Source organism: Vigna angularis, chromosome 1 (assembly GCF_016808095.1).
Source record: "Vigna angularis cultivar LongXiaoDou No.4 chromosome 1, ASM1680809v1, whole genome shotgun sequence".
Lineage (NCBI taxonomy): Eukaryota > Viridiplantae > Streptophyta > Magnoliopsida > Fabales > Fabaceae > Vigna > Vigna angularis.
The window spans coordinates 23,088,960-23,114,144 of NC_068970.1; the positions used below are offsets into that span (position 1 = coordinate 23,088,960).

The 25,185-nt window shown below is 31.4% G+C and overlaps 2 protein-coding genes across 4 annotated transcripts; one reads left to right on the forward strand and one right to left on the reverse strand.

Moving 5' to 3' along the window:
• Positions 1-1,716: 1,716 nt before the first annotated feature.
• On the forward strand, positions 1,717-8,429 carry LOC108331238 (serine/threonine-protein phosphatase 7). The gene is made up of 5 exons (XM_052871580.1): positions 1,717-2,315; positions 3,222-3,716; positions 7,167-7,313; positions 7,834-7,941; positions 8,105-8,429. The coding sequence occupies exons 1-5, from the start codon at positions 1,752-1,754 to the stop codon at positions 8,180-8,182; spliced, it is 1,392 nt and encodes a 463-aa protein (XP_052727540.1). The 5' UTR covers positions 1,717-1,751; the 3' UTR covers positions 8,183-8,429.
• A 2,531-nt stretch (positions 8,430-10,960) lies between these two features.
• Positions 10,961-19,946, reverse strand: LOC108321217 (AT-rich interactive domain-containing protein 3). 3 transcript variants are annotated; one of them, XM_017552917.2, is made up of 13 exons: positions 19,830-19,946; positions 18,667-19,495; positions 18,519-18,558; positions 17,440-17,492; positions 16,932-16,977; positions 15,469-15,561; positions 13,857-13,976; positions 13,717-13,768; positions 13,551-13,629; positions 13,305-13,371; positions 13,176-13,226; positions 11,458-11,550; positions 10,961-11,182 (listed from the first exon to the last, which is right to left on the reverse strand). In XM_017552917.2, exons 2-13 carry the CDS (start codon positions 19,452-19,454, stop codon positions 11,081-11,083), a joined length of 1,584 nt encoding a protein of 527 aa, XP_017408406.1. In that variant the 5' UTR covers positions 19,455-19,495; positions 19,830-19,946; the 3' UTR covers positions 10,961-11,080. The 3 variants fall into 3 exon arrangements, with proteins under 3 accessions (XP_017408406.1, XP_017408399.1, XP_052736144.1); XM_017552910.2 differs by having other exon boundaries at positions 18,667-19,498; positions 19,830-19,938; XM_052880184.1 differs by lacking the exon at positions 10,961-11,182 and adding an exon at positions 12,344-12,449 and having other exon boundaries at positions 18,667-19,498; positions 19,830-19,858.
• Between the last annotated feature and the right edge of the window lie 5,239 nt (positions 19,947-25,185).

Below are 25,185 nucleotides of genomic sequence, written 5' to 3' on the forward strand. Positions count from 1 at the left end.
GAACATGTACGAAAGAATTGGTGAAAATGACAGGCAATCCCACCTTTATTTATAGAAAAATCTGGTGTAACCGCAATGCTCCTCCACCGTTGATCAGGCCCACGATCAATGGGCCCCATATTGCGACCCTGCCACTTTCGCAAGGCACGGGCCATGATGTTGAGACACGTGTTTTCCCGCCACGACCCCTAATTCAAATCTCGTTGAACAGATAAAAACCTAATCAAGATAATAAGGCGATTCCGGACGATCCTAATATCAAATCCCAATGCCATCAAACGTTGGCTAGGGCTTGGGAGCTTGTGTACTGTATGACCATACGACCACCTAGAGGGACTAACCGGATAGGACCACCAAGGAGGGGCGACCAACCGAATAGGATGAGGTCAACACCACCACGTGTCAGACAACCAAGATAAATAAACGTTATTATTAACCGACTGCACGGTCATGAAAGAATGAGCGACTAAACAAACAACCTCCAACAACAACTACTCCTAAACATCGCTTCTAATCAAGATTATCGATAAGAACTACTTAGTGGGTAATGTGCCGTGATTAGAATTCCATTAATCACAAACTCATTTTGAAACCTATAAATAGAGGTTAAAGGTAAGAATATATGTGATTGCATTTATTGCGAATTTAAGATTTTCCTGTGACCCGATCAGATTAATTACTGACTTGAGTATCGGAGTACCCTTGACAGATACATCGAAATACCTTTGAAAGATACACAGAACCGTTTGGAGCGTGAATGAAAAAGAATTTTGACTAAAAACATTCAAAATTTCTTAAGCTGATTTGAAATAAAGTGTGAAGGAATATTTTGTGAAAATTCTCAACCTAACATAATGGAGTCATTTATCTAGTTTTTATAATGTACAACACCCTTGAAACATTAATGATATATATATTTTTCCAATGTTTGAATTCTTTTTAGTCTGATCTTTGCTGAACTTATTTGTGTAAATATGTTGGAAAACTTAGTTTTTTAAACTACAAAGATCTGAATTTAAGATCTAATGCATGAAAATAATTTTAGGTTTAGTAGTATTTTTTTTATATTTAAATAATAATTCAATAATTTTTCTTTATTTATTTTTTAGTGATCTTTATATTTTAAAAAATTGAATATTTTAAAGCCTTTTAAAGATAATAATAAGTTGACATATCTATGCATTACCCACTCTTATTATAATAAGTTTATTGTTGAATCTAGAAGTAAAATAAAATAAATAACATTAATACTGATTTAATAAAAAAGATAAAGTTGAACCTTTTTAAAAGGTATAAAGACTATATTACATTAAACATAAATAAAAGGAATTATTAGGACAAATACAAATACTAACAATGTTATTTAACCAAATGAGTTATTGCAAAATTAATAAACTTATTTTCTAACACTCTTGAATACTTTCTTCAATAATAATTGACAAAGAATGTTATATTTCCTTTCATTTTCTTTTAAGAGAAAGTAACTCTTCAACATCATTCTCATAAGCTTAAAAGACAATTTATTATATACTTTATACTTATTTTGATATTTATAAATAAAGAATGAAACAATTTAGATTAATAAGTAGTCCATGTAATAAGTAATAATAGATAACATAAATAAAAACGGAAAGTATTGAGTAAAATGATAGATTTTAAAAAATCTATAAAATAATTTTTTTAGTACGAAAATAAGGTGTATATATAACCCAAGCCGTGGTTTAAAATCTCTGCAACTCCGTTCATCTACCATGACCCTGCAAGCTGATTCAGCAGGAGCAGCAGTACCACCTGATTCCGCAACCACAAACGGCATCGTCCCCAACTTAGAGGAAACGCCACAGCCGCACCCACAGCCACAGTCTCCGCCTAGTCCGCAACCTTCGCATCCCTCTCCGCCGTCAGAACTGCGTTTACCAATATGGTGGCCGGAAGATGGAAATCTCAGCATGGATTGGGTAGAGAACCTGATGCTGTGCTTCGATTGGTGTTCTCGGAATCTTCCTCCGTCAGAGTTACCTTCGGTTTTACCCGTCAAAGTCTTCGACTCGCTCATCCTCATGGCCTCCAAGATGCTTCACAAGGAACCCAATTGCGTCACTATAGACCCCTTTCGCCCTAGTCCCAACGATAGCTCTCCATCGGCCGCATCGGTTGTTGTGGTGGGCGACGTTCATGGACAACTCCATGATCTTCTCTTCCTTCTCCAAGATGCCGGCTTCCCCTCCCGAGATCGAATCTTTGTCTTCAACGGGGATTACGTGGATCGAGGAGCCTGGGGCCTCGAAACCTTCTTGCTGTTGTTGGCTTGGAAGGTAAATCTGTTTGGCAAAAGAAAGCTTTTGTTTTCACCTGATTTATGTAGTTTAAAACCACCTCGTGCATGGTGGAATTTATGCTGCTAATGTACTGTATCAATTCAGATTATCAAATGACTGTAGTTAGTTTTCCAGTTTGTAGATATAGATGATGTTTCTTAATACTTTAAGAGATTAATCTTTGGTCTTGGGCTGAGAATATTTTCACCAAAAATATTTTGATACTCCAATCTTATTTTGCTGAAGTAGAAGATTTATTTATTTTTATTGAATTTGATTTAAATGCACTAATAGTGTGAAGGTTTTGTAAGCCGTCATTCAATTACACATAAGTATGTGAAGTAAGTTTGTTGACTTTTATAATAATGATCTTAAGAGTGATCTCAAGGATGATTTCACATTGGTTGACGATGTAAAGATCTTTCCACAAAATGTGTGGAAATATCACTCGTGATTCTCTGTGAATGAATTGGTTGGAAGTTTTCAAACTTTTAAATAATATTCTCTGAATTTGAAGTTTCACTTTTGGATTTTGTGCTTTCTGTTTTTACTGCTTTCCTTGAATAGTCTGGCGTGACTCAGTTCAAAAGCTTTTTGTGTATCTGTATTTTGTGGGATCAACCATAACAGTTCAAATGATTAATGTGCAGAGTTTAAGTTGATGTAAATTATGCCTAACATTTTGTTTTACAGTTTAGACAAATAGATGCTAGTATTTTTTATGTTGATTGTCTTAATTGTTTACTGTAATTTGTTGAACTGATATAGCTAACTTCATCTAATGAGATAAGTCTCTTGCTGTTGAAAGATTTTACTAGGGTTATTTCGTTATGATCATTGAGGAATGGGGTAATTCCTGTGTATAATTTTGTGATATTTATGGCACTATAACTATTGTGTCAGGTATTCATGCCACATAACATATATCTGCTACGAGGGAATCATGAATCAAAATACTGTACCTCAGTTTATGGTTTTGAGAAAGAAGTAATGGTAAAGTATGGTGATAAAGGTAAGCATGTGTACCGGAAATGTTTGGGGTGCTTTGAAGGTCTTCCTTTGGCTTCTATTATAGCAGGGTGTGTATACACGGCTCATGGAGGACTTTTCCGCAGTGTAACTGTGATGCCGTCAAAGAGGTTTAAAGGAAAGAAGAACCGTAAGATTAATGTCAATCATGACAGCAAAACTCTATCACTTGGTTCCTTGGAAGAATTGTCTAAGGCTCGACGATCAGTTCTTGATCCTCCTTGGGAAGGTCCAAATTTGATTCCTGGCGATGTTTTGTGGTCTGATCCATCAAAAAATCTGGGTCTTGCTCCAAATAAAGAAAGAGGCATTGGCTTGTTGTGGGGTCCTGATTGTACTGAAGAATTTTTGAAGAAGTACCAACTAAAGGTAACAAATTAAGTTACTTTTTTAATGTTATGGTGATGTGTTTGATTGTCTTTGTGGATTATATCAAATCATTATATTAATTCCTTAAGAAGTTATTTGTAGTAAATTTTATCAGATCATATTTTCTGTGGAAATAATTATTGACATTGATATTTTGAGCACGCATCATCATTTACCAACTTCAGAGTTTTGTTTGATTTATAACATGATTGTATTGTTTATCTAGGGAAAAAGGAAAGAAAAATCAATTCGTTAGACACTGATTGCTATTGTTTCAGAAAACTTTCGACAAGTGGGGAGATAAAAGGAGTAAAACCCAAAAAGTAAAAGCAAGTTGTTAGATCAGGATTTGGGACCTTGGTTGGCTGGTCAATTTGCTTTTATTTGCGGTACTAGCCAACAATGATACTATTACTGATTGAAACCTATGTTTAACTTAGGGTATTTGATGCAGTCCAAGAATTTAATTAGGTTTAGATTACATGGAAAGTTAGAAATTATGAAAAAAGTTAGGTAGGTAGAAGTTCATAGTTAAAATTGTGTTCTGACTCATAAAATTGCATGAGCTTATGCATTTAGCTGTTCAATTGCAATCAAATTTGTTCCTGAGCTAAGGTAAATTCGAGTAGGTGAGGGTGGAAAAATTTAGTCCAAGACAATGTAATGTAGGGTCATTTTGAGTCTCATTCTTTTACAGAACAGAGTTTTAGGGATTGTGGCATTGTCTGATATTAGGGATAGTCTCATTCTTTTAGTCTCATTCTGGTCATTAATATCAGATATGACCAGAACGAATTATAATCTTAATGTGTGCAAAAATCTATTCCTTGGGGGAAAGAACAACAAAAGATAGTCTTTCAATATATTAGTTCTCTCTATTGATATTTTCATTTTGTTGAAGTTACATAGAAAAAATTTATTATATATAGATAAAATATGTAACTAAAACAGGCTGGATCATTAAGTGCTTAGAACTTGTTGGATGAATAACTTCTACACGAGTTAAAATTAGCTTTTTGGAGAAGCTAGCATTATCCAATTTATCCACAAAGTTGATTTGAACTTATGCAACTTATGCAACTTATTTCATTTTTCCTTTATATTTTCTTTTTCTATCAGTGTTTATGAAGAAGTTTATGGAAACAGGGTCTTTGTTAATAACTTCTCTAATTGATTTTGAACTTTCTATAACTGTTTGCCTATCCCACTATTTGCAAGATTGCACTTTCCTAGGCTAAGGTGACTTATAACATCTATAGAGTAATTAGTCAAGTAGCTAAATGTCTAGCACTCAACCAATACAAATTTAAGACTCGGCTACATCAATAATGCACCTTTATTCTCCATCGGTTTTACTTGAAATGATGTAAACAATTGGACACATAAGTATGTTATGGTTGTTAGGAACAAGACAATAAAAGAGAAATGAGAGAAATAAACGACACCAAAATATAAATATACTTCCTAGTGTAGTCGTGGACGTAGGCATTTGTTCGTCGAACCACATTAAGGGCTTTTTGGAGTGATACCAAAAGCAAATCCATGAGGACTTAGTCCAAAGCGGACAATATCTTACTGTTATGGAAATCTATGTGTGAGTTGTCCCTTTCTACAATTGGTATCAGAGCCGATAGTTTAGGTCTGGTGACTGAGCTCAGACGAGTACGTCCCTCCATGGTAAGGTGAAGCCTTGACAAGTGGTCGGTGGCGGATAACCAGATGAATCATAGGAGGTGGAGAGCAAGAAATGCTCAATAGTGTGACCATGGGTCTGTAGGCCATGGTATACTCATGGATAAAAAAAAGACTTTCATTGTAGGGGAGGTGGAGAACCATAGTCCTTTGTTTGAGGGGAAGATTTTTAGGATACAAACAAAGTCCCACATCAGATAAAACAAGAGATGGACATGTGTTTATATACACATAAGATATCTCCATTAGTAAGAGGCCTTTTGGAGTGATACCAAAAGCAAATTCGTGAGCGCTTAGCCCAAAGCGGACAATATCTTACCATTGTAGAGATCTATGTGTGAATTGTCCCTCTCTACAATGGTTACCAAGCTTTTATGTGTTTTGTTATTGACTTGTTACTAAAGCTAAGTAGACCATGGTGGAAAATTGACAGCTTTGAAGCACTACACTGAAGAAAGTAAATTATGTTTATCTTACATGTATTGCTTTCACTGGTATTGAAACTAACTTTGAACAGAAATTTTCAGATTAAATTACTACATAGTTTGCTTCAGTTGTACACTTTATAAGCATAATGTTAGGACTTAAGCACAGGAGGAGGGTCCACCACAAAAGACTAGTCCATTAGGTGAGAGAGTTTAAGCCTCAGGTTCCACATCAAGTAGTTCATCCTTATAAATATGGAACTCCTAACATTTTTACGCCCTTTAAGGGTCAACGTTCACGACATCTATAGGTGGCAAAACAACCGACCTGGTCTGGTAGGACAAATCACCTAATAAATTTGTGCCGACCCTTATATAACTGGATTGCATTTTTTAGGTTTAGCTCGGTCCTAGTCAGTAGACCATTTTGGCCGCTTTAGAAAAAAGTTAAAAATAAATATTATTGTAAAATTTAAGTTATATCAATTAATTTTAATTTTAGATATTATGATTTGATATATAAATTATAATACATGTATATGTTTCAATGAAATATTTTTTTAATATTTTCATAATAACACTTCTTTTTTTAAATATAGCTATTACTTTATAAAATTGGTGAGTCTAAGCCTATAGTCTCACCCAATCGGCTGCAGGCTAAACGTTCCAGCCCAAAGATACAGATCAAATTTAAGCCACAATTGTATTGTTCTGATTTGTTTTTCGGACTTTCATAGCTAGTCCATTCGGCAAACTCATTTTGACAACTTAATGCTAGCTTTCACTCTATCAACATTGACCCAGTGGTTGCTTTTTTCTCTTTGAAACGGTTTCACCCATCTATCATTATTCGGTTTGCACTTTAATCCCAGCTTATAGGTAGTCCTTTCTGTCCGTTCAGTGGAAGAACCTCAAGGCTTAAGTATCACACCAAGTATCTCATCCTACTCAGTATGGGACTCCTAACACAAGCACAAGTTCAATATATATTTGTGTTTGCATATATGTCGATTATTTTATACTTCTATTCATAACTTATTTTATTAATATATAATTATTTGCCCATATTTATTTAGATTTTTATCGTGTTCCATGTCTACATATTTGCTTCAAATTTAAGCTTTATTCAGTGCCTAGCTAAATTATGATTTAGGCTGCTTGTTTATATGAGCAATCGGGTGTATGTTACTCTGAACCTTAATGTTTAATAAACTTTAAAATAACTAAATGCTGACTGCTTCGACTGTTTTATCGTGGTTCTCTACTTTTTTTTGTTTTATTATTTATAATTATTGCTGATATATGGATGGTCGCTCATATTTTTAATTTTCAGTTGATCATCAGATCACATGAAGGCCCAGATGCTAGGGAGAAAAGGGATGGTCTAGATGGAATGGATGAAGGTTACACCATTGACCATACTGTAGATTCTGGAAAGCTGGTCACTGTGTTTAGTGCTCCAGATTACCCACAGTTTCAGGTTGGTTATTAGTTATCTTGGCTCAGGATTGCTCCAAAATGTTTTCCTTAAATAGCAGAGCATTTTAAATTGTATACTGCAAGCCTACACAGATTTTACTGATTTAAAATCTTTGTTTTGGGTATGGGAGGGTGTATGTGTGAAAGGATAGCACCATTCATGTATCGAGTGGATGAACATATAAAATAACACACGTCACTGGTCAGTTGCCGTTCTGCTTTCTGAATGCTGACTTTGTTTGTAAGATATAGATAAGTAGGGAAAACAACTTGTCTAGAATTCAATTAATAGTTGTGAGTGGGCCTTGATACAACAGTGAGTGTTCACTAGTTGTGGAAGCAACCTTCTTGTCTGTGGGATAAGGCTGCATTCATTTAAGGATCTCTATCTGTCATGAGCTTTGATAATCTCTTGTACTTTCCTGTTTTAATTCTGTCAAGCAATAAGTAATAAACTAAATCAATAAATTTCTTTGTTAAATTTTGGAGTTTCTTTATCGTGAGAATTATCTTTCCTTCAGGCAACAGAGAAGAGGTATAACAACAAAGGTTCCTATGTTGTCCTTGAACCCCCGAATTTTGACAATCCTATATTTCATGGATTTTCAGCTGTTACTCCCAGGCCGAAGGTAAAGAAATCTTAACTCCTCACAATATCATTGAATATATGATCATCCTGACGTCTAATGATCTTAATTCATGGATTAATGAGTTAAATTTGCATTATAACTCCAGATTGTAATATAAAATTTGTTCAAAGTTAATAATCGTATCCTTGATCTGTGGGGGCAGGTAAATGCCTATTACGATTACGAAGAGGTGATAGACTCGGATGAAGAATTGGACCTGGCATCCATGGTAACTTCCTGAGGATTTTTTCTACTATGAATGTCAAAAAGTTTTCAATTTGTAAAATTTGTATGGTTATTTTTTGAGATTATCAGGCTTTATCATTAACTTATATAATTGTTAATTATATATCCAATTTATTATGTTTTGTGAAATCAATTGCCCCCAACAGTAGTTACTGGACAGTTCAGTATGACCACTGTAAATTGTCAAAGAAACTCTGCTGGTTTTCAATCCAATGCATGTTTTCAGTTAGTTTTCTTCTGTACCAGTTCTTGTAGAAACTTAGAAGAGTTTCTCTTCTTTGGTTGTTTATACCCATATTGTTTTACTAATAGTAGTTTAAGGCTATGTTTTACAGAAACTGGCTAAAAGTTGAAACATTAACTGAAAGTTGATAATTGAAAATTATTAAACTAGTTTATTATATCAGTAGTTTGGTAAAATTGTTTATTAAAGTAATTGATGAATTTTATTTGCAAACCATCGGTTATTGATTAAAATTTTAAACGTTTGTAATTTTTTATTTGCAAAGAAATGGTTATTGATTAAATCCAATTAAATATATTTTCTCTATCCTAAAATGATTGCAATTTTAGCTTTTAAAAGAATTTCAAATGCGTTACTGTTTCTAATTTTCAATAAAATAACAATTTTATTCCTAGTTAGTTTTTAATTTAAACTACATTAATGTTTGCTGTAACATGAGTGTAATGTTTTTCAAAATTTTTAAAAAGGGGACATATATTAATGTAAGAAAACCCTTCTAAATGTAATCATTTTGGTACAAGCATAGTAATAAATCTAGTTGTATTTAATAAGAATTAAATTGCGTATAATTATATAAATTTATAATAACATTTATGCTTATTTTTAAAAAAAGTTACAGTAAAGTTTATTCACCAACAGTAATAAATAAAAGCAAACAAAAGATTATAAAAATAAAATATTGAAGTTAAAATAATTTAAATAAATAAAATAAGAGATATTGTTATATAAAATTTTAAAGTGAATTGAGATTACAAAATATTAAATTTAATCATTCATTAAGAATGTGGAGAGTTTTTATGGCAATTTTTAAAAATAATGTGGAGTTGGTAGGTTCTAAAAAGTAAAAAGTTATGTTAAATTTTCACATCTCAATTATATTAACATTTTAAAACCTATCAATTATTTTTTATTATATAAAAATTTATTAAAAATAAAAAATAAAATAATATTTATATTAAATTCATGATAAAAATTAGCCTTAAAAAACATATACAAACTATAGTTATTATAACCCAAAAATCATGGAAGACTAAAGAAGATTCATTCTTTAACCTAATTCTTTAAAACCTTTTTCCAAATATGCTTCAAAATATAAATGTCTCTCATAAAATTAACATAAATAAAGTATATATCTCTAAGAAAACTAAAAAGATATTTCACATATTTACTGCAACTTCATTTAAAAATACCAACATATAAAACTAAACTAAGAGAACTCTTAAATACAGTATTAATGTTCACCTTAAATTAATTGAAAAATAAAACTTGCAAGCATTCATAAATAAAATCACTTGAATGAAATCTGATTTACATAATCTATTTACATCTCATGTTGATATAATTTTACACCGCATAGTTTTTTTTTATTTTGTACGTAAATATGTTACTGCTAATGAACATTGTTGTGTTTTTATCAAAACTTAAAATATGTATCATGGTTTATTTAATTTAGATTTTTAAGCTTATTTTGAATGTAAAAGATATATGTTTTATATTCATTTTTTAAAGTTAAAATATTATATTTCTTTAGTAATATTTTATACATTATTTAATAACTTTTATTATATCATTATTTTAATAGTTAAGGTTTGAATTACATATTTTTAAATAATTTACTTTTGACATTATTACCTATCTAAAACATATCATCTATTAGTTAATTAAGTTTTTAATCACTAGTTTAAAATTCATATGACGGTGTAAAATTCTATAACAGGCAATAAAAAAATTAAACTGTTTGATAACATTTTTTAGTAATTTGATTTTCAGAATATTATTTTTATCATGATAATATAAATTAAAATTAAATTTATTAAAAGTATTTCGTTTCATTCAATCTTTTCGCTTTAGTACAATAATTTATCGAAACAAAATCTTATGCTTCAAAGAGAGTTTATAATACATTTTTCTATCTTGATGCCTTTTAATTTTATGTAAAATTAACTAAATTCAAATATATATGAATTATATCCAGAACGGCAACTTCGATTTTAAATAGGTCAACGTGTTTAACTATTTAATTTTTAAAATTATTATTTACTAAGTATTAATATTGACTGCAGTTTTTGGTTTCATTGATTATATCAAAGTAAAACTACTAAACTTTGTTATGATATATATATTATAAAACTAATTCAGCATTGATAACAATAGAATTAGGTTAATTTTTTTATTTCTATTTTTTAAAAGTTAATAAATGAGATATATAACCCAAAAATATATTTAATAAATTATTTCACTAAGCTATAATATTTAAAAGTAATTTTTTAAATCACAACCTAGAAAAATCTTTACAATTAATTATTTTAAGTAAATTATAATGATAAAATATACTTAATGCATATTTACAGGGGAAATATTAGTTCGTTTTGGTAGCAAGAAGTTTCAATAATGAAGCAAATTTAGCTGAGTTTAGTTGAGATCCAATGCTGCCACTGCATATTATGGTTTGATTTTCAACAGCTAGGAAACCTTACCAAACTGATATTAACATGGTTAAAATTATAAATCTCAACTTGAGAAAATCGGTGGAAAAATATAAATAAAATATAAACAAAATTCATAGTAGAACTTGACATGAATACATATTCAGGTAAACTATCCTATAAATCATGGAACCTTGGTTCCTTAGGAATCTATGAATCATCTCTATTCGGATTGCTCAAATGGAACTCGAACAAACAATTGTCCATGCAAAGTAACCACAGCAGAAGTCTGATGAGTATCAATTCTTGAAGGCAAACTCACAACCTGAGTTAATTAAAATATTTGGATTAGAAGAATAGAAAAGGCTGAATTAAATGTGCCAACATGGCTGTTTAAATATGGAAAGCACACAAGCTACTTATTGTCAATAAGTGCTAACAGCTTGTTATAAAAGGACAACTTCACAACTTTTGTAGGCAGAAAGTATAATCCATGGACATACAAAGACACTGTTGACAAATTAAGTTTGAAATCAAAGATTGAAACAACAATTTTTGAAAATAAATAAATCCTTCGTATCATAGCAAAAGATAATATACCTTCTTGAAAGGTGTGACCCCCCATGGATTGTCAGAATGTTCAGGCTCACCGCTTATGACCAGGCGTCCAGCTGGGTCTGATTGAACACGCACCTGATTTCATGAAGTGAACAATATTCTCCATTCAAAACAGTTCAAATGCAGTTTGGTAAATTACACTTCTGAATTTATAGCTTATTGCATCACACGCTAAGAGCACAAAGGAAAAGTTTCACAACTAGTAGATCTTACAAAAAAGGTAATACCAGAAATAGGAAAATGTAAAATGGGTCAATGAAAACACTCTACTGTAATTTCTATAATATTTAATTTGAAAAAAAAATGTTAAACGCAAATGTGATTGAAATATCGTTAGGAAAAAAAGAGAGACTTAAATTAAGTCTTTTCTCTTGACAAATGAGGGTAGTTTGGCTTAATTCTAAATTTTTAGTCCATGACAATTTTTCTTTTAATCGTCTCTGCCGATAATTTGACCTTCATAGTTAATATTAATCACATTATCATAACATTGTCATGTCAATACCATTTATCAAATCAATTGAAATCATAAATGTCACATCATGTAATAATGTATTTATGAAGACCACAAATCTTTATAAAAAATTAAAACAAAAAAAATTGCAGAGTAAACATAAAACAATTTATTACGACCTAAGGAGATAAATAATAATAAACATTAAAGTTTTCGATGAAAATAGACATCATACAACTAAAGAAAGTTAAAAAAGTAAATTATGTTAATATTTAATACGACTGATTTAACTAATTTTCAAAATGAGTTCGTGAGATGTTCTGTAAATATAATGTGTCTGTCAAGATGTGTCCGAGAGGTGTTAAAAACAGACAGCCTGACTAACAGTAGAAAAGTATGTCAAATTAACCATACCTATATTCCAGATAGGCTGCAACCCAGTTGGCCTATTTTAAAGCTTTATTATCACTCGTCGGAAATTTACATAAATGCCATTAAAGTAATTTACCTTCTTTTTAACCTGGTTCAAATATCACAATGTTTATTATTATTATTATAAAAATTCACAAGTTACAGAAGCTACTTTTTCATCTACTTAAACATGTTTTATGACTTTTATTTATTAGTTTAGTCATTCTAAACAAGTTACTTCCTACGTCTAGTCCTTACTAATATATTTAATTTCCTTATTCTAATTCTTATAAATTTTATTTTTAACTTTATTCCTTCAAAACTTGTAACTTTTGTTCTTCGTCTCTAGAAATATGTCTTTTTGTTTTTAATTTTGATTTCTATAAATATATTATGTATTTTAATTCCTTATCACATCAGATAGTGACTGACATTTTTTATGATGTCAGCATTGTAGATTAACAATTCTTTTGATGATATAATAAAAATTTACTTTAGCGGTCAAATTAGACAGGAATGGTTTTCCAAAAATCGTCGAGGACTAAGGTGAAAAAACAAAGTGTAAAGACCAAGACGAAAAGACCACTATTTTTTAAGGAAAAGACAATTAAGAGTAAAAAAATATAGCATGGCATTGTTATACAGTATTTAGTTAAAAAGGGGCATGGTCACCTTTGAATGCATTAAGTTCATATATTTATATATTATATATAAAAAGGAGGATGAGACTACTAGTATCCTTGCCAATTTATCACAAAACAATAAAAATAATACGCCAAGATTTCAACGTATGTGCAGAATTATTACAGAGAAAAAGGAAATAACTCTTTGTTACCTCTTCCCGCAGAAGGCCAGGAACCAAAGCATAGACCTCAAAACAATCTTTCTGTACACAACTTTCTCTTGATGAGTAAATTACATAATTAAACAGATTATATTCTATCCAAACACAAGATAAACTTACAGTTTTTTGCACATTGATTTTTACCCAATCAGCAGGAGGTCCAATGTCAACCACAGATGTGTCCAGTCTTAGTCCATCATACACACCGACAGAGGCAAGTATGTCAGCAAATGAACAAGCAAGTAAACACCTCTATCAAGAATATAAATTAATAGCACACTTTATGGGTTGTCAACTATATAAATAGATTTTGATTAAGTACAAATCGTTCATGATAAAAAGAGAAAGAAAGTAACGTGTCTTAACTGTGGTTTAGATGGTTTATTACTGTGAGCAACTTTGACTGCATTCACCATGTCTGATGATTTCTTGCGTTTAAGTACATCTGAGCAAATAAGTTAGGGGTGGAATCTTTAGAATCATACAGCACTTTAATAAGTTAAAAATATTAGTACTATGATGAAGATCATACTGATGCTTCTAAGCTGCTTTTCACGCTTTTGCATAGACAAAGAGCTCCTGTCCTATGAAAAACAAGTTATTAAACAATTATTTAGCAGTAAAAATAAAATTAAGGAGAATATGAATCATACCAGCACAATTTAACCAGACCTTAATAATAGGATCACTAACTTCACCATTGCCCAGAAGACGTTGTGAATGCCAACCCTGCATAGCCCTAGCCGCAGCATCTCTACGTGCCCTACCTGATGAAGCTAATCCTTGGACACACTTAACAGGCAAGAGGGATTGTAAGACACAAATAAGTGTAATCATCACAGTACTACTGCTTACGACATACATATTCCACTAGCAAAGCCTACTGCAAGTAAACAGATTTAGTGCCTTGCAAAGTAGAAATTCAATTTCAAATATTAACTCAACACAAAAGACGACTTTGTTAATGATGCCTTAAATCCAATATCCATTCATTACTTTCCTATGCTTAGAAGTCACCTTTTTCTAACGTTAAGGGAGTGGAAGAAGATATAATTTGGAAATAGACTGGTAGAACTGGACCAGTGTACGAGAAAATCTGATTAATTTATTATGAAACACATCAAACACTGGACTAGTATAAATAACATATTGAACAAAGATCAAGAGCACATGTACTGCAAAAGAGAGAAATTCCACCCTCCTTAACCCAATTATTTGAGAGACAGTTCTCTCCTTTCCAATTTCCTCGTCCCAATTCTAAGCTGACTCTAACATCCTTCCTATCTTCTTTTTTATTACTGAACATAAGTAGCTATTTCATTATCAACATGATTGAGGGTCCTACTCCCTATAACACAGTTAACCTTCTTATTCTATCTGACCTACAACAGTTATTGAGGAAATATGCCAGACATAGTCATGACCAGAAGCAAAAAAGAAGCATTTTTTCAAGGGGAGAGGGGACAACTCTCCGTATAATTTAACTTTGCTAAGGAAGCAACTATAAGATAATATTACAAGGTGCATCAATTGTTCTAATGGCGTAGGTCAGATGGAGTAAGTCATAATTGAATAGTGGTACTTGGACTGCTACCCTCATGAGTAGAAAGGGTTAAGGTCTGATTATGACCTATAACATTTGGCCTTATATGCTCAATCCAACAATTGACATCAAATCCAAGGTCATGAGTTTGATTCCCAATGTGGTAATTATTGAGGGGGAAAACCTTTGCAGGTTGCATCAATTGACAATTGCGGAGGAAGATATTAGTGTAGAGTGCATCAACTGTTCAGTGGCGGAGACCAAGTGGGTCAAGTCCCAATTGAAAAGTGATATTTAGAATTTCATGCTTTTATATAGAAAGAGTTGTGTTCAAAGTATAAGTGATAGCTTTTGGCTTTGTGATAAATGCTCAATCCAACAAGTAATAATACTACGTCATTTAATTTTCAACTGATCATTAGAAATGACACATATCAGCAACTAAAAGTACTAGAAAATGTGCAGCAATCTGAACCCATAGGGAGATCATAAAATAGTCCCATCCATAAAAAAGACAAATAACTTTCAAAGAATGTGCATGGGAATTTCATCCTATTACAATATACAGACAGCAGCAGGTTAAATTATAAAAATGGAGATGCCTAATGTGGTTTTCCAACATATCCATATCTTATTTAAGAGAATAGTCTAGCAGTTCATAAAGTCAACATACAAAAGATTGACACAGTTGGCCATTATATTATTGCTCATGAAAATGAAATAAACACAAATAATTAGTACCTGATTTTCAATATTCATTGGCTCTGAATTAGAAGTAATAGGCACATTTAGCTCACCACCTTTTGTTTTATGCCTTTCATAGTCAAGAAGAGCCTGGAGTAGCATAAAAAAAGAAACAACAACAGTGAAATAGATTGAGTATAACAAAATTTATAGTTTTACATAATATTTGATATTGTTTTGACAGTTTCGAAATAGACAAGATGCTATTTAAATAAGCCCATATGTCATTGAACTCTAAAACAAGAATGATTAAAGAACAGATATTGTGGCCAACAGAAAATGTACCTATGTACTGGTTAATTCCAAAGAGCATGTAGGGAGTAAGGGAACGTAGAAAGCATTACACAATATTTTTGGAATCTAGAGTGGTAAAGTCCATACTAGTTATGAACTTACAATAATTTGATTAGAATGCTTTTTCTTCAATGGATTAATATGCACCAGCACCAAGGAGTAGAAAGCTTGTTATTGGCAGTAGTTAATACTCGATAACACCATCTACATTACTTCTTAAAGAATGCAATTTTAATCAGTAGTAGTTGATAACGATTGTTCAATTCTACACATTTAAGTTACAAGATGAGAAAAAATAAAAAATAAAAAACTAACAATGCAGCATCATTCATTGGGAGAAGCAAAAGAAGCATCTAGTCAGGACATCGGATATTACATAAGTGGTCAAAATTAAAACACTAAATCGTGCACCTGTTATGTGGCCTTTTCATACTAAACATCCATATTTTGATGCAAATCATGATTTGCTTTCACATTTCAAAATATACAATAATCTCAATTAATAAAGACTACATCTTGAAAAGAAATCAAGGGTAAAATCATAGAAAGGACAGCTTTTTCTTTCCATCCTTTCAAAAGAAATAAAAATTCAATACATAAACTTTAGAAATAAACTGTATAATTGAAACTAACAATTCATTGTTTAAATTCCATTCTTATCAAATGCCGTAAGTTTATAATCTTACTTTTTTATATGGTTTTACATAAAAGCTGGCAGAAACATCTCCAAAAGAAGAATAAAAATTTCCATCACCATGCAGCATGCTACTAGTTACGCGAAAGTGTATATTATACTTTAGTCATTTGAAAATCTATTATAAATGCTGGTAATAATTATAACCAAGAGAAATATGACACGTAAAGATAATGATAGGTGCAGGATCACAACATAAAGCTAAGATAATATAGCGTAGTACTCAATCCATACCAATGAGGAAAAGTATGATGTAAATCATAAAATATTTAACAAAGAAATCTGGGCAAATGTATGTCAGCTAGATCAACATTACACTTTTGTGACAAAGAAAACAATCTACTTCTAAGCTTTACAGGAATGTTGAGTTTGCATGGCAGCCTGGATATCTTGAAAACATATTTGCCAAATAATCTTTTAGAAGAAATGAAAGAGCTGAAGACTAATGTACACCTTATTAATCTAGAATCACCTTCTCATAAAAAACCCGAAAAGTCCATGAAACTGTGGTACATGTCCTGCAAAAATTAAGAACAGAGAGCATTATTTTCACATGTCATTAAATAACCACAAGTTGTCCAGATCAGCCATATGTGTCGGCCCACCCCAAAAAAACACAGAACAACATGAAGTACAACTAAAAATAATGTTGAAGAAATGTGGAAATAGTAAGAGAAATTCATATAATAATAATGAAAAGTGCTTCCAAATTACGATTTCTAATCAATAAAGGAACTAGACAAGCATGCATATTAAATAAAATCATCCAACCCAGTTTGTTTTCCATCAAGAACTAGAACTCAGATGGACAACTTAATTTTTCTCAACAACTTTTCCAATACTGAATATGACTCACCGTCCTTGTAAAATACATAGAAAACACAAAATTTAACATTCAATAAAACTCAAACAAAAGCTAAGCAAAAGCTTTTCAGAGCCACCAAGAAGATTGAGACAAGAAATTGCTTGTTGTTCCTTACTTTGGAGGTTTGAAAGACTCTCCCACTTGCCGCCACAATTTACATGAGGTGACCTATTCATAAATGTAACCCCAATTAGGCATAAGTCTTGGTAAATTGGCAACAATTAAAACAACTTCTCTGAAGTTTGAACTAAACAAACTTGAAATTTAGAGTAATTGTTGTTAGTTTGCCTCATGAAACAACCTCGAAAGCATCCCAGTTGCCCGAAAATAAAACTGACATTTAATTAAGAAATGCAAGTAAATTCAGTAGTACAGATATTTACAAGTGACAGGCAAAGTTACAACTGTTAAATGCTTCATTATCAACTATTCACTGACTTCCAAACCAAAGTAAATTTAATCAAACAAAATAGATTTTAGGATTTTTATGGCAACATTAAATTCATAACTGTATTTGAGGGCCTCTTTGGTTTGTGGTTCACTACACAAAAATACTACCAATTCACTATACAAATATTTCAAATAAACAAATAATGTGAAAACAGGATGGCCATTTTCGTAATTATTTGTGAAAACCGAAAATATTTTCACAAACCAATCGATCCTCCCTCGTCAAACACACTTGAATGCTAATTTTTAAAATGCTATTGTCAAGGGAATCAAGTAAGCTTTGAAATCGTTGATCTCAAGATGTTGTCTCTCTCATCCCCCGTATAGTATTTTTAATTAGATTTAGTTATCATACTAAACATATTGAGCATAAAGACATTGTTATTTGACAACGTGGTATATCACAAACTGGCATCAGAATAACTCATGCTAAATGCCTAATAAAAAAGTAAATCTCTCTGCTCCTGCGTGTGTGGGAGAGTAAACATGTGCGTTTATGTAATTATTTACTTAATTTTACTTACATTGGCTAAAAAGCTACCACTATTAACAGATTTACGTCCCCAAAAGGAAGAACCATGAAAAAATCGACGCTGTGAAAGAGCCAAACTAGTAGCCACCATATGGAATTATTAAGGTCCTCTAATCTAATTATTTACTTGTGATCATATACTTCTGACTTCACATAAAATTGGTTACATAAAGCTGCATTAGTGCTTCAGCAGAATAATGGAAAATGAATACCTTATCATAGCCGCCCAGTCTGTTAACAGATCTCCATAGCCTTATATCCAGCCAATTAAGAATTAGGATAAAGTAATATATCAGAGCTTGGATTATGTGTTCCATATTTAAATGTAGAAGGAAACTTAAACAAACTGGTATAACTCACTTAAGGCAATTAAGCCCCTCTTTATAAAACTTGGGTGGTTTGAATTCCATGCTCCTCTCCCTAAAGAATGTTTCAAGCTCCTTCATAAAAGCTGACTGCTCATCTTCTGTTCCCGACTCATTACCATCGTATGAATACTCAGGATCCAGAAAATACAAGTTCGGTGAGATCAAGTTTCCATTATCTGCATTTGCAACAGCAGCCTGCCTTTCATTATACTTATTCTCATCGTCTAATCCACTCTTAACTTCAGCTCTTATATCGGTCTGAACAACATGAGGCGTTTTAGGTTCGTTATGAATGGGGTGTGCGGAGTTGGAGTCCCCATTATTGCAAGTTTTACTTTCAGCCGCTTCGAAAGCTTTGGGCTTCACCTCCACAGTCATCTCAGCAGGATCAGCATTGTTTTGACAAACATTAGAATCATTCGCTACGTCCTTATCACTCTGAGGAAGTTCTTCTACTTTGCTCTTCACATCTAATGCATTTTCACCTTCAGTTTTATTTAAAACCGGAACATTTTCCATTACAGGGATCGACTCTATTGTATTTTGACTATTTAGGACATCTTGTTGCGGAATGCACTCTGAATTGGCTTCTGGTTTCACAATTCTATCCTCCAGAGGTGCCTCTGCCTCTACCTTCCCATTTTCAGCATGATTTGAAGTATCCCTAACGGACAAAGGAGCAGCCAAAACTTCTGATTCAACCTGTGCTTCAGCCAAAACTTCTTCCACAGCCAACGGAACATTCTGCCCTGCTTCTTCATTCTCTTTTGTATCACTCATCTCCAAAATTTAAGCACACACACACGAGAACACGCAAAAACCTACTACACCGACCCAAAACAAAAATTGAAAACAAATAAGAGGTCAGAAAAGGAGAATTAAAAAACCAATTGAAGGAACCCTTCTCCGAACATGCCACATCGTTCATTTACTTTTGTCCAAAAATTAATATAAAAAAATGAAGAATGTTAAAAAGAGGAAGAAGGAAATTTACACACGCACAAAATCCCCCCAAAAATAATACATCATTGCAGGAGGTCAAGGTAAGTTCAGTAAGCTACCAAAAAAATTGATTTCTCGGAGTTCGAAGTAGGCGTTCAAATTGAAATTAAAAAACAAACAGACACGAAGAAAGAAAAAGTGATGCAGCATTACCTATATTGAAATTCAATCGTATTGCAGAAGAAACCCACTATGGCAGATGCAAAAGGGTTGAATTTGTTAAACCCTAATTCTGCTATAAAAAATGAAAGAAGACAAATTCTAAGGTGCCACGCCATTTTAAACTTTTATTTATTGAAATTTAAAAACGCCTTATAAAAAATATGGTTTGAATATATTTTTATTCCTCCAGAAATTTACTAAATTTGTTTTTGAGTTATTAAATTATTGTTTTTTTTTTCAATTTTTAAATCTCAAAATTTTAAAATAGGTGAAATTCGACACACACTAAAACGAGGACAAAAATCATAATTTTAAAATTTTCAGAGATTAAAATTAGAGATGGGCCATAATTTTAATATTTTTCTTATGAAGAAATTAATTTGTTGGAAGACCATGTAACAATACTTTCACACTTACAACAACTCTGGCTACGCATATGTACACTCTCACATTTTAAGGAATTATTGGATTATTGACTTTCTTTACACATTAGATCATTCGCAATTTATAGCTTTTAGGTATGTATTACTAGGTTTAATATATTTTTGTCTTTAAATTTTAACATGAAAGTGAATTGTTTTTTGTAAATTTTAATACACGTTGATTCATAAATATTAAAAATAAATAAATATAGTTCATTCAATTTAATTACATTAATTCTTTAGATTTATGTAGACTTATTTATAAAATGTGTTTGATATTATAAAATAATTTTAACATAATTAAATTAAAATAATTATATAAAACTAAAATATATTAAATTTAAGATATAAGCAAATTTTAATTTTATGTACAAATTTAAAAAGTAAAAACATATTTAACTATTTATTATTTAGTATTTCAATAATTAATAAAATATTTTTTAAGAATCATTTAAAGTTATACGTAGCTTGCTAAAGAAGGAAATCCAATTATTTGAAATATATTTATCAAGATACTAAAGATATAATATGATAAAATAACTATTACGTGTTTTAATTAATTGCATAAGCAACAATGCCATATAATTTTCTTATTTTGTTAGTATAGTTATTTTGTTATATGATACAATAAAATAGAATAGTAGATCTCTCTTTTATTCTTTCACCATCTTATATAAATTGTAATTACTCTTACTATAATACATATTATAGTATTATGATTTTACGACAAGCTGTATTTTTAATTATTATTATTATTATTTTATCATTATCAGTGTTCGTGTTATTACAACAGTCACAATTAGAGTATTGCTATCATTATTAATTTTACCATAATTGTTGAAACAGATCCCACTAGTTTAATAACAAACTTTTACTATTACTCTCATGTGATGTCATCTCCACTGAAAAGTATAATTACATAATAATGAAATCAGAAGAAAATCGTTATTTCTTTCATTATTTTCATTTTCAATCATTGATTTATATTTTCAACATCACCAGTATCATTACAATTATTCTATTATAACCGTCACCATCACTTTATATTAATATAATATATATATATATATATATATATATATATATATATTCCTATCCTATTCGTTTACACTGTCTCGTATTACCATAAATCAAAGCTTTATATCGTAATTGAAAATTTTCATGTAAATGTGACAAACTGCATACCGCTAGTAAAGACAATAATTAAGAACACTTGATTGGGAAATGGGCACAAATTTTGTGTAAAATAATTTTAAATATTGAACTTAGTAAAAGTTTAAAAAAACAATGTATTATTTTAAAGAGGGAGTATATATAAAAGATCCTATAATCTTTCATTTATGATCTATGAAATGAATAATAATATATATGCACACAAGGATTATATAATTTTTTATCTATTAAAAGAATTACGGGTGCATAAATTTGTACAAATTATAATAATATTTAAATTATAACTAACATAATATTTGATTGTCTAATATCCGCTAATAAAACATTTGGCATAACTTAACACCCCACTCAAGTTAGTGCATGGATATCACACATTCTCAATTTGAATAAAGATTCATTAAACAATTTTCTTGACACTCCTTTGGTGAGAACATCAGCCAACTGTAACTCTGATCTTATAAAAGGAAATGAAATTATTTCAGTTCCGTGCTTCTCTTTGATGAAATGTCTATCAATTTCCACATGTTTTGTTCTATCATGTTGCACAGGATTGTGAGCAATTGCTACAGCCGAAGTATTGTCACAGTACAAAATCATAGCTTCATTTAGTTTAAAGCCCAAATCTGATCGCACATTTTTAATCCACAAAAGTTCACATACACCTAGTGTCATGCCTATGAATTCTGCTTCAGCACTAGATCTGTATATGCTTGTTGAATTTGAGCATTGAAAGAGTTTATGATTTTATTCAATTGGTATATCAGTTGGTTTACTCCCAAACAGTCTAGTTTCCGTCAGTAAGTCAATAGTGATTTTCTTTGACATAGAAAAATATCATGTTTTGATCTAGCTACTTCAATACCCAAAAAATATTTGATGTTTCCAAGTTGTTTCATCTCAAATGCAAATGCAAGGTATTGTTGTAAGCTAAAAATCTCATCTTGGTCATTTCCTGTAAGTCATCTACATATATAATCAAAGTTGTAATTTTTCCTTTTCCTCTAAAATAAGGTGTGATCAGAGTTACTTGCTCTATAGACAAAAGCCTTCATAGACTTGGTAAACCTTCCAGACCATGTTCCTTGGGATTGTTTTAATCCATATAGAGCCTTCTTTAATTACAAACCTTCATTCCAATTGAATCTGTCATGCCTGGTGGAGAATCCATGTAAATTTCTTCTGAAATATCTGCATGTAGGAAAGCATTTTTCACATCAAATTGTAAAAGAGGTCAATCTTGGTTTGCAACTAGCGACATAAGTATTCTCACAGTGTTGAGCTTGGCTACCGGTGTGAACGTCTCTTGGTAATCTACACCATAAGACTGAGTGTAACCTTTAGCCACAAGTCGTGCTTTATACATCTCAATAATTCCATCAGCTTTATGCTTAATTGTAAAGACCCATTTGTCGCCCACAATTTTCTTCTCTCTTGGTAAGAACACAATATCCCAAGTGTTGTTATTTTCTAAAGCTGTCTTCTCCTCAACCATTACTTTGGTACATCTAGGATCTGCCAAAGCTTCCTGTATATTACTAGGAATAGAAATTGAAGATAATTGAGATACAAATGATACATATGACTGAGATACCTTGTAAGATGACATATATTTACTAATGAGATATTTAACTTTGGCTTGGAGGTCTGGTTCATATTTAGCTAGAGGTTGACCACAGTTAGAACGAGGTGGAAGAATATAGTGAACAGTAATAGACTCAGTGTTTGGTGTGCTAGTGGTCTCACGCAGAGAAGAATCAATTTCATGATCAATTTCATCTAAATTAGTATTATTAGAGATAGGATCAGAAGGTACCTCTAAAGAGTCAAGCTGAACCTGTGGAGAAGATTGAGCCAATTGATTATGATCAGAAGACACTGTATTATCCAGAAAAGAAGTGCCCACATTTAGGATTGGCTCACTTCCTACAAAATGATCCTCACACGATAATTTATCTTCACAATATAATTTTATATTTGAGATATCAAACATACTAACATCATGATTATGCACTTCACTTTCATTGCCTCCCTGAAGTGGAGAATCAACATAAAAATATTTCATGCTCATTAAATATCACATCCATAGAAATATAAATTTTTTTTTATGGTGGATGGTAAGAACGATGACCTTTTTGAGTTTATCCATACCCAATAAAAATACATTTGATCACTCGTTCTTCAAGCTTTGTACGTTGATGTGGGTGTAAGTGAATATATATAACACATCCAAAAATATGACGTGGTAAATAAACTATGGGAGGAAGGATATAATGATCAGACAACACATCGAAAGACCTTCGAAAGTTAAGTACACTAGAAGGGGTTCTATTAATTAGCACAACTCACAACCTCACCCCATAAATGAGATGGGACATTACCATCTATCAAAAGTGATATTGTCACCTCTAATATATGTCTATTTTTCCTCTCATCCACTCCATTTTGTTGTGGTGAATAAGGACATGTAGTTTGATGCAAGATGCCTTTAGAGTTCATGAACTCTATTAATTCATGAACTCTATTAATTCAGTCTTAAAATTCCCCTCCATTGTTTGATCGAATAACCTTAATAGATGTGTTAAATTGTGTAACGATCAGATGATAGAAAGAACAAACCACATCACACACATCACTTTAATGTTTAAGCAAACATACCCAGGTTACCCGAGTACACTTATCAACAAAACTAATAAACCATTTCTTTCCATTATGTGTAGATTGTGGGGCAGGACCCCAAACATCTGTGTGAATTAATGAAAAAGGAAAAGCAGTTTTGTTATTGCTTAAAGGAAATACAACACGATGATTTTTTGGCATAACACACGTTTCACAAAAAAAATCAGAAATATTGCATTTATGAAATAGTGATGGAAATAATTTTTTTAAATAACCAAAAGAGGGATGTCCCAACTGTCTATGTCATAACCAAATTTCCTTTTTGTTTTTATCTTGTATGTGATCATACAAGCCAACCCTCTTTTATGGGTTTGTTGTGAGACATTTTCAAGATAATACAATCTTTCACTCTCTTTTACCATTGGCAATCTTCTCCTTGGAATGAATGTTCTGAAAAAGATAATGGATTAGGTAAAATAAGGCAACACAAGAATGTGATTTGGTTAACTTGTTGACGAAGATTAGATTACAGTTTAATATAGGAACAAATAAAACATCACGAATAGGGTGAGAGAGATATAATATATATACCTTTAATAGGAGATGAGACCCCATTGACATTAATAATAACAATTTTAGAACAATTAGAGGAAAAATTAGTAAATATATGAGGATCACAAGTCATATGATCAGTAGCACCAGAATCAATTATTCAATCACTACCCTTAGTAACAACAAAAAGATTAAGGGCAGAGTTAGATATACCTGACTTGGTCACAAATCCGACAGCAGTAGAAATATAACTCTTGGAAGCCGTGGAAGTTCCAGAATCATGTTTCTCCGGTTGATTTTTATTATAAGAAACATCAGAAATATTCAATGAAAAAAAAAACACTGATTCCTGTATTGTAGAGGATATCAAATTAAAAGGTTTAAAGAATAATTCTGACGTATTATTTCAAAGGGTAGAGTACCATATATATACACACAAGGATCCTATAATCCTTCATCTATTAAAAGAGTGACATGTGAACAAATATGCACAAATTATAATAATATCTAAATTATAACTAACACAATATTTAATTTTCTAATATATTTGTGAATAAAATATTTGACATATCTTAACATAACTT